The sequence below is a fragment of the Solanum stenotomum genome, chromosome 7, assembly GCF_019186545.1.
Source record: "Solanum stenotomum isolate F172 chromosome 7, ASM1918654v1, whole genome shotgun sequence".
NCBI classification, from domain to species: domain Eukaryota; kingdom Viridiplantae; phylum Streptophyta; class Magnoliopsida; order Solanales; family Solanaceae; genus Solanum; species Solanum stenotomum.
The window spans coordinates 20,726,571-20,737,669 of NC_064288.1; the positions used below are offsets into that span (position 1 = coordinate 20,726,571).

At 30.2% G+C, this 11,099-nt stretch overlaps 1 protein-coding gene across 2 annotated transcripts in view; it reads left to right on the plus strand.

Moving 5' to 3' along the window:
- Positions 1-3,552, plus strand: part of LOC125870769 (protein FATTY ACID EXPORT 3, chloroplastic) — a 7,605-nt gene extending 4,053 nt beyond the window's left edge. The window contains exons 6-7 of one of the 2 annotated variants that reach the window (XM_049551278.1): positions 1,073-1,175; positions 2,999-3,552. In XM_049551278.1, the coding sequence (XP_049407235.1) occupies positions 1,073-1,163 (91 nt within the window). In that variant the 3' untranslated portion in view covers positions 1,164-1,175; positions 2,999-3,552. The remainder of the gene's footprint in view (positions 1-1,072; positions 1,176-2,998) is intronic. The other variant, XM_049551279.1, reaches the window with a different exon arrangement.
- The last annotated feature ends 7,547 nt before the right edge of the window (positions 3,553-11,099 follow it).

Genomic DNA, 11,099 nt, shown 5'->3' on the forward strand with positions numbered 1-11,099 from the left:
GGGGGGGGGGGGGGGGGGGGGGGGGAGGAATTGTCTTGATGCGAGCTAGCTCTAGATCGGGAGATATATACTTGCTACTGATAGTAGGACGAACATGTTTACTTAGAACAAGATAAACAAGTGCACCAGAGTTCTTCAAGTCCCTCAAGAAATTTTTTGCTGTCATGTTCTATCTGAAATGTTATTTGTCACTCCTTCCATCCCCATTTATCTAATGCAACTTTGACTGGACACGGAGTTTTAGAACGAAAGAAAGATTTTTGAAGCTTGTGCTACAAAACAAGCCATAGATATTTGTTAGTTATAAATTATCTCATTAAGGGTAAGATGAAAAGTTTAAAGTTAAATTGTTCGTAAATATAGAAATGTATCCTTCTTTTTGGATAGAAGGAAAGTGCATCACATAAATTGGGACAATAACATCAACATACCTACTGTAATCCCACAAGTGGGGATCACATAAAATGGGACAAAAGGAGTATTGTTCTTTTAAAATGATTTTCCTCGTTGTAAGTGAAAAGGTTGATTTTCCTCTTAATAGGAAAAAACCTTGTGTTCTGCTGTCGCTCTCTATCTTCCTGGTGTAACTTTTTGCATTCTTCCCTTAGCTTCCTCTTAAGATATTTCCATACTGATAGAAAATAAACTGCAGCAAAGATGAAAAGAAAAGACTTGCAAGTGTGGAAATTTTCTCTATATCGATTTACTTCAATACTCAGTTACTAGAGTCCTTAAATAGAAAACATTATAAATAAAAAAGAACACATTTACTCTCCTAATAATTCTGAATATAAAAACTGACTCCACTACTCCTATAGCCTAAAGACTAGGAAACAACTTAATGACTCCTAAACAAATGCAACAACCTAACTACTAAACCACGTCTGATCATGTTGCCAACACATACATATGTTTTCTAGCTTGAGATTGAGCTGTAATCTTTATTGTATCCCATGAGAAAGTGATGTAGCTATATGACTTTTTGAAATAATGCATAATGTTCCCTTGCATTGTAGATTGTTGTATCTCAGGTGCTCACATTACTGTTGTTATTGGTTTTTGCTGTGTGTAGTGGAGGGGTGGCAGCATTCTATGCTTATAGGATCTTAATGGATGGTGAGCAGACAAAGGGTTCAAACTCGGCAGCACAGACAGATAGTTAAAGCTAATTCTTGGTAATGTTAATGTACATGAGCATGTTCTGTAGCAAATTATCAAATAAATATTTTCTTTGACTTTGTTAGGAGCCCAGAAACTTTCCTAACCTTAATTCTATAAACTTTCAAACTCAACACAGAAATAAGAGCAACACTTCAACTGTTCTTTACTGTCTCCAACAAATAGAATAAGTTTTACAAATAGAGAAATAACTTCAATACATCTAACAACCAAATGTATTTAGGGGAATCTTAACCACTAAATCTGCCAGAGAAAATCCTACAGGTAACTGTTCGTCTTCCCTTCTTCCTAGTGCAATATAACACAAAATACCTGCCTAAGCACGCGTCTACTAACTGCTAGGTAACTACTAGAAATACATAAACATCATCATAATAATAATAATAAAATAAATAAATTAAGTTACAGTAAGACTTATTTTAACCTAAGTTGTGCGGGCTCTTCACTTTCGATGTGGCACCCGTGTTGGATTCTCCAAAAATACACTACTTTTGGCGACTCTGACACGCACCCCTTGACATTTTTGAAGAGTCCGGAGCAACATAGATTTTAACCTCTTCCTATGGTTATAGACCCTAGTAACAACAGGTTTAACATAATCTATCTTCTTGGAGCCTCTTGAATGCTTTTATAGATCACTTCGGCTTCCCTATTTATAGTTCCAGAAAAGTTCATGCCCACATGGTAATTAGAATTGGTGTGGTTACACAACCTAGTAATCATGGCGACCTGTTTGTTTGTCATAAAGTAATAACAATGTAATTACAAGCATACTGTTTGGTTGCACAAGTGTAATTATTCAATTAAATTACTTTTAAGATAAAATTGATTGTCTAAACACTAAAGTTAATATTGAACAAATATGTGCCATTAAATGATATTAAATTAGGTTCTTAAGATACATATTGATTCATATTTTAATTTAATTTGTTATAAAAAATAAAAGAACACATTCTGTAAGAACATCATTAGATGAGATGTTTGATAAAACAATTAATATTTATAAACATAATGCCATAGCATTATTCAAATTTTTTATTAAAAAAATAATCAATCAATTGCAAGTGAAAAATGAACAACATGCAAATGTGAAAAAACAAGTTAATAGTACTAAAACAAATCAAATGAGTTTGAGCATATAACTTAAATTCAAAGTCCAAAAAAATGAAAATAAAATTAACTTACTACTCATATGTCAAATTCCAACATAATATAAAATGAGTTCAATATAACTCAAGTAAATATATTTCAAAAGAAAAGAAAAACATTAGTCTATAACCTCATTCAACAACAAAATTCTACTTTTCAGTCATTATATTCCAAGTTTGTTAAAGACTCATTCTTTCTAATATTAGGTGTAGTTTCAAAAACTAGAGTAATAATGCAGTTGCGCTAAAAGATGAAAAATAAAGAAATAAGAAAAAAGTACGATCAATCACATGGAATCACTAGAGAAATAAAATGTTGGGAGATGAGATAAAGGAAATGAAACATAAAAAATATATTTAAAAAGTTAAAAAGAAGTAATAGAAATAAGAAAAGAAATTAAAATTAGAATAATGATGAAAGAAATTAAAAAGTGACCTTATTATTACATAAAATGTAATTATAATTACACTGAATTCTCTCTCATACACACCCTCTCCCATAAGAATTAGAGAGTAATTACCCATCCCAATTACACCCAAATCCAATTATCAGGTGACTTTTCAAACATGCCAAACAATGCAATTACTCTCAAATTTGGTTACCAGGTGGCTTTCCAAACAGGTCCACTTTCTTTCTCTAATTGCTTATTCTTGCTTCTTGAACGGTCCAGGCAAGAAACACATGCTATAGGAGTTGGAGGGAATTCAAGTTCACATCAATCTCAATCTGGTAGATAATTGCCCAATGTCTGTGCTTTGAATCATCTGAAGGACCCAACACAACTAGTCCTAGAATGATAAATCTGCTCGTGCAAATCAGGCGATCTGCTGGACAAGGATGCGTCTTTCTGTGCGCCTCTAAATGTTGCAACTAGAGTATTTGTGCATTATTTCCCGGTACTAAAAAGTAGTGAGTTAAGATCTTGCTGGCAAGAACTGAGCAGGGGATTCTGCAATCCCTTAAACATTTTAAGACGACTATTAGGTTGTACTTGAGGAAGATTTGCTTCTTTGAGAACGTTGGTTGATGTATTAAGGCAATTGTATCTTCGTTTTAATATGTGATGGCATTTCTGCATCAGTTATCATTTCGGGGAAACAAGTGTCTAAAATTTCAAATTGGTTATGTAAGCTTCTTCAGCTGAAATTTTCTTCTTGTTCGCTCGCGCAAATCAACATTAGGACGATTGAATAACAATGCTAATAATAACTGCGACGTTTTGTGATTACGATGCTACTAGAGTCATATTTTTAACTGTTAGGTAAGAGAGAGATCTTCGCTCTACATAAATAAAAGTGGAACCAAATTTTATTGAGTATGGCCTTATATTAGTAGGCACTATATAAATTTCCTTTCTCACAATTCTTTGGCAGTTTAAATTCGTGTGTTAAATGATCGGATTGAGCGGTATTTGAACATTTTAAAATGAATTGATTTTTATTTTTAATGAATAAGTGTCAGTGATCTGTTCAAAAGTTCCTTTAGTTGAAGTGGGCTAAAAATGGGATCATAACTTAACTCAGTACAATTATATTAGAACTACTTTTACATATAAGCAAACATAAATATTGTGTTATAGTAATAGTTTGTATAATTGCACTCCATAACAAATTTTATATTTGTTATGGAGCTTTTGATTTGTATAATTCGCTAGATACATCAAGTTTTATACAAATTGTTTAGTTTTGTATAAATTCATTTATACATTGTAATTTGTATAATAAGATTTGTATTTGTATAATTATAAGTGTATAGAATGAAAATATATGTATTTGTATTTATATATACACTTTTCTCTCGCTTTATACAAACACAAACGCATTTTATACATTTGTATACCGAATGAGTAATTGTATACCAAAAATAGCTAATTGTATATAGAATTAGATGACAAAAAAATTGGATGTTCGCTGCGAATTATAAATAAAATAAACTATGGCTATAACATTTAATTTGAATTAATAGTTTGTTATTTCATACAATTTTCTCATTATATTACTACTAAGTTTTACATTCTTTGTTTTGTTAAAATTTGTTCTAGTATCTAATAAAATGTTTTTTCTTATATTATGGCTAAATAAAACATGTCAAATAAAAAAAAATTATTTTAAAAATATTTAGACAATTTTCATGGGTCAGCTCAATAGTTAAAGGACAAATTACTTAACTACACTCCTTTACTTACCTTAATATCCATTTATCCCTACTTATTTCAAAATTTTCAAAAATCTCTTATTTACCTATATATCCCGCATGTATCCCGTGCACAACGCTATGTATCCCGCTATGTGGAATGTATCAAACACTATGTATCCGTGCACAACGCTATGTACCCCGCATGTATCCCGTGCACAACGCTATGTATCTCGCTATATGAAATGTATCAAACTTAATGTATCTCGTGCACAACGCTATGTATCCCGCTATATGTAATGTATCAAACCTAATGTATCTCGTGCACAACGCTATGTATCCCGCAAACATCATTTTTAAGGGATTTTTGATAAATAAAAAACTAAAAGGGATAAGATATTATTTAGTACCTATAATATGTGGTTCCTATAATTTATACATATTTAAATGGGTTGGATTAAGCACTAGTTAAAATCAATGCATTGATTGCCCCTATTTACTAGTCTTTGATTTTTGCTCCATAAATCAGCCGTATTTAATTTTTGTTTCTATTGTTCATTTAATAAAATTTCTTTACAATGACTTAATTTCACTAGGTAAACTTTTTTAGGGAATATTCGTAGTGGGTATGAATTCCGAAAAATCAAGTTGATTTGTACTAGTTTGGTTTCAGTTTTGTAAGCTTCATTTGTTTTCATTTGATCAAGCCATCTGAATTTGAATGCACATCTGAATATTAATATGTGCATTAAGATTTTGAAGTTTGAATCTGAATGCATATTTGAATATTGCGTTAAAATTTAGAGATTTGAATCTGAATATTAAGATGTTGCATTAAGATCTGAATATTAAATATAGTTATGAATTGATTATCCTTTTAATGTTTGAATATATAAAATTTGTCTTTGTTTAAAAATAATAAATATAAAATTTAAATAAAATACTAGATTGATATAATATAATATCAATAAAATATTTTAAAATTTTTATTTGGCAATTGGTGGTGGTGATAATTAATGTAGTAATTGTGTGTATCGATTTGAGATGATTACTAATAATGGTGGTTGTAGGTAATATCTTATAATACATTGATTGATGGTAGTGATTAACCGTGATTGTTGGTGATGATGGTTGATAATTAGTAGGAGGATGACGATTGACTTTGGTGATCAATGATAGTGACGGTTGCGGATGGGGTAAGGATGGTGGTTGTAAATGGAATGCGGTGTTGATTGACACTGATGGTCGTTTTGGTTGAAATGATGGTTGTGGGTGGTGGATCCAAGTGGATGGAGTAGTTATAAATTGTTATTGTTGTAGAAATTCTTAAATAGACATCTTAATAATAAACTTTGCTATAGATTGTAATCATTCAAACCTATTCATACTCATTCAGTGGTTGTAAAATAAGAATAACAAACACACTTAGAGGTAGTTTCTAGAGTCTATTGGCAAAAATAATGCATGCATTAACTCTGTGTATTAGTAATATCTTGTTTGGTCCATTTTTTCATGATATGTCATTAGTTATACAGTCTATTGTGTATTAAGATATGTAGTATCATTAGTATGGATTTTTAGGTATTAGTAATGCAGTGAATTTTATTGCATGCATTATAGCATGGTTAAAGACAACATTGTGCCTCAAAATCTTTTTTTACATCTTTTCTATCATAATTGTGAAGGATATCTTTGTAAATAATTTTTTTTATGCTATGCATGCTATTTTTAGTACACCAAATTAAGCAATGCTTAAGAAATAATATGTATATTATTAGTGCAAACATTACTAATACAAACATTATTAATGCAAGCACTACTAATACACTCTATTTATCATCTCTATCAAACGGTTCCTTAATGTTTTAAGATCTGAATGATTAAGATTCAAAGCTTGAAAACAAACTCAATACCTAAGATCTAAATGATAAAGATTCAGATCTTGAAAACAAACAGACTTAATAACTAAGATCTGAATTATTAGAATTAAGATCTTCATTAGGTGCAAACAAATGAAGCTTAAGAGTCATGATTTTTTGGTGCACCAAAGAGTCAGACTTTTATTAAAAAGATTTTAAAATAATATTAGATTTACCTAAGACATTTTAGGGGAAATTACCTGATTAAGCAAATATATACTAGTTAATTAGTCACCATAGCTATAGTATAATTAATTACCATTCGCGATCAACATTCAGTGATAATTACATGGACTGGTTTTTCAAGATTGTATAATTTGCACATTTGTATAATATAATTTGTATAACTTTTGTATAATGTAATTTTGTATAATATAATTTGTATAACTGTTTAAAGTTCAGATGTTTGTGTTTGTATAAATTCGTTATTTCAAGTCTATACAAAAACAACTCAATTATACAAACGTACCCGCGAATTATACAAACTCACCAACAAATTATACAAACCCGTGAAAATGCAAACTATAATTATGAAGCATAATTAAATTTATTATAATGACTATTTACAAAAAATTCCCAACATTTTAAGACCCAAACCACTTATATTTTATTAAAAGAGTTTTTTCTTTCCTTTCCTATCAAGTTCGATCATTTCAATTGTGACTATTGAATTTTGTAGTTCTCAGTAATACTGATAAATGCATTAATTATTCAGTTGTGACTGATGAATGCATTACTTGAGAGTTTTCTTTAGTTTTCAATGGCACAATACATAAACATGACCCTTAACTTGGTGTCAACTGATAATTATGGATTTTAACTTTGGGTGTGCACAAGTAGACACTTAAACTTGTATAAAATTGAACAAATATAGACATATTCGTCCTACATGGTGCCCTACATGAAAATTTTGTGTCCTACGTGGCATCCTACGTGTATTATGCCATGTAGGACACATGTGTCTACTTGTTCAATTTATACAAGTTTAAGTGTCTACATGTGCACACTCAAAGTTGGAGGTCATAGTTGTTCACTGAAGCTAAGTTAATGGTCATGTTTATGTATTATGCCATTTTCAATTGTGAATGATGAATGCATTAATTATTTATCACCACAGCCACGGTCTGCGGCCCTACATTGTTAGTAGGGGTGAACATAATCAAATAAAAAATCGCATCAACTTATGAATTGAATCAAATTAAAATATTATGCATTAGTTATATATGTATGTGTTTACTATGATATAATTTATAAATATTTCTTATACTTTTCATAATTTTGATCTCATAGTATATTACTTTAAGTTTGATTTAAAATGTTAATAGTCCATTTCATAGATATTAGTAGGGTTGTCAAAAGGGCGGGTTAAATTGAAATTGGAGATATTAAAATAGGTAGAAATAAAAATTGAGTTGGGTCATGACCCGTCCTAATTTGCTTTGGGCTCAAAAAGACTCAAATAGACTTTCTCAAAATGTTCGGAAGAACTCTCAAAACTTGACTCTTAAATCTACCTTGAATTTGAATCATGAATTATGATTTATGATCGGAAAGATTTCGTGATGTTTAGGAGTGTTTTTAGATAGTTAAACATGAGAAACGATCAAGAAATCACTGTGTGGAAGCAAGTCAGTGACGCAGAGATGCATTTTGATATTTGTTCGCGAAATAACTTTTTTGGCAGAGGGGTCCGTGACCTCTCCCCGACGCAGAGAGAAAAGTTCTATTTCTGAGGAACAGGTCCGCGTCGCGGACCTAGTACCCAGATTTGCTCGGCTTTTTCCTTCTTCATTTTCTAACCCCAATTCGCCTAAATTCAATTATTTTCCTCAATTTCTCTTTAGATTCAGATACCCACTACATGTACACAATAATCTAATCAAACACAACTCTAAAATCGACACGATTTCCTCAAGAAACTCATCAATCTCATCTTAACGCATGAACGGAAGTCAATTTCAAGAACACAATTCAAGAACATCAAACCTTCAACTTTCTAGAACGAACTTAACACTGAAATTAACATGATTGGCGTGTGGGTGAATAAATCCAGAACTATGGAAGCTTGCATACCTCTTAGGGATCAAATCCATGGCGAAAATCCGCAACAAAACTCAAGAACCTCGACGAATGCTTTGATCCTCTCCTCTTTTCTGCTATTTTCTCTTCTTGAACTCTCAACTAAAACGCTAGGCGTATATTAGGATTATAAAACTGAACCTAATCATATTAGACCCCTAAAACCTTACTAAAGATGAATTAAATCTGATTGGGTAAGGAAAAGACCAAAATACCCCTTACTATTTTCGGGTAACTTTCCTTATTTGGACAGTCCGACTTCAAACAGATATATCTCCCTCATACATGCTCAAAACTTAGCAAACTCGGTGGCGTTGGAAAGATAATTCAACGAACTTTCATTTAATACCTTGTAGACCACCTAACTCATTCTGTACTAAAGGTTATGGTCATTTGAAGTTGACCCAAATCTTAGAAGAACTTAGGAATGACTTGAGTGAACTCTCTTTAGTTCTTCTTGAAACTCAAGGTACTACATCTAGTGACCTTAACACTTAAGAAATTTTTAATTCCTTGGTAAAACTTACTCACTATGAAGGATGGTTCAAGTCTTAGCCCAAAAATTTTTTGGGTGTTACAGACACCCTAGGTATATATTAATAACTCTAATAAAACTCAAACCAAATAAAATCAATACTAATGCTAACAAAACAAAATCAATTCAATACTAGAAATGACAATAATGTTAAATATTTGTTCTTTAGTTATATATTGGTTAGATAATTAAATTACATATCCTAATTTTAATTTTATTTAATATTTAGTCATATATTAATACTTATTTTGACATGATTTAGTACTTTAAAGTTATGATCATTTTCAATTAAATTTATTCATTTGCAATTTTTGTTTTATGTGATTTCGTTGTTATCTTTGTTGAATATTTTAATATCATCACTCATATTATATTTTCTGCTATTTTCTTAAAAAACACCCTAATTATATTTTGATAGGACTAAAAAAAATATTTGAAGCGCAAATTAATTATATGTTTGTATGAATACTTTACCAAGAAAATCTGAAGCCCAAAAAAAAAATTCAAGATTGAAAAAATTGAGTTTTATTAATTTGATTTGATTTATAGATTTCAAAACCCAACACAAATAATTTTATTTGGTATCTGAAAATCAATTCAACTCAATCTATGTACTACCAGCAAAGATGTAACACTACCATGTTGGTATAAATATAATAAATAGGTCCCTATCTTCTTTATTCCAACTTTGTCAGTGCGACCCTGTACTCTATCATCGCCAATGCCACCGACTGTTAGCTATTCTCAGCCTTTGATCATCTGGCGAAAAAAATTATTATATCTGAAGTATAATATGATGTGTCAGATAAAATTTGTATGAGGCTCCTTTCACATAATGGCAAGTGGATTATTGGGTCCCATTTTTAGAAAAATGGGTCAATCCCTCCTGTCTCTTCTTTTTTAACTTTTTCTTTTTTAGTTCAACTAGAATACGTACCCGCACGATGCGCATATAATATTAAAATTTTATTTTGAAGCATTTTTTATTTGATGTTTTGTTCAAACATTTTAAAAGATATCATTTTATATATATAAAAAAACAAACTATTATATTGTTTCTCAATGAAACGTACTCCCCCTTCCCCACCCCCTCCCCCCTCGCACCTCCCAATTTCCCATACCAAAACCATATGAACATGAATAGACAACGAATCATACAATTATCAGATAACATTAATAGAAAATGAAGAATATTGAAGAATGCAATAAATAAATTCACCAATTAAGAATATGAAGAATGCAGTAAATAAATTCACAAATAAAACTAATGATTAATAACAAAAAATAGGAGAAATAAACATAATATTATAATAACTTTAGGAGTATATATCGGAGAAGCTAAGAAGTGAAAACTCTATTACAATTCAAATTTCATTTAAGTTTGAATTCAAATATCATAACTTTTTAAATACAATGATATTCTAATTTTTTCATAGGGTATATATTTAAACTAGTTTCACGGCACGTGCGATGCATGTGTGTATCGTATCATATAATACACGATGTTGTAAAATGAAATTAATATTACTATATTAAACCTTTTTTAGTAGATGATTATAATTGCAAGAACATAGAAAAAGTAATTTTAAATGATTAATACATATTGTCATAGAATTACTTGCTTTTTGAGATCAAAATAACCAGAAATCATGGAAACATTTCAACATACATTAAAAGTTTAAATACCGGGAGAAAGTGACATTTCTTTAGTAGTATTTTTCCTTCACTCAATTTTGTAAACAAATTTAACAAACAAAATAGAAAAAAAATATCAATATTAAAACTGTCACCAATAGCTTTTCGTTTTAAGGTTATCGCCATAAATGATGGACATCATTGAAGTATAATTTTTCTCTTAAATATTCATAATTGAAATTTAGTATGTGCATGACACTAATAACGATTGCCACGTAGAATTTTTTGTAAGTGGTGTTTATATTTAAAAATAAATAAATAATAAATAATTGATATAAAACTATTAAATTAATAAAAATTAATTAAAAATGTACTAATAAAACATAAATCAAGTAAACTACTACAACTCTCCTCGACGAGTTTTCATATTTTGAAATGTATTCATAATAGCCTCATTGGGGATAGTACTA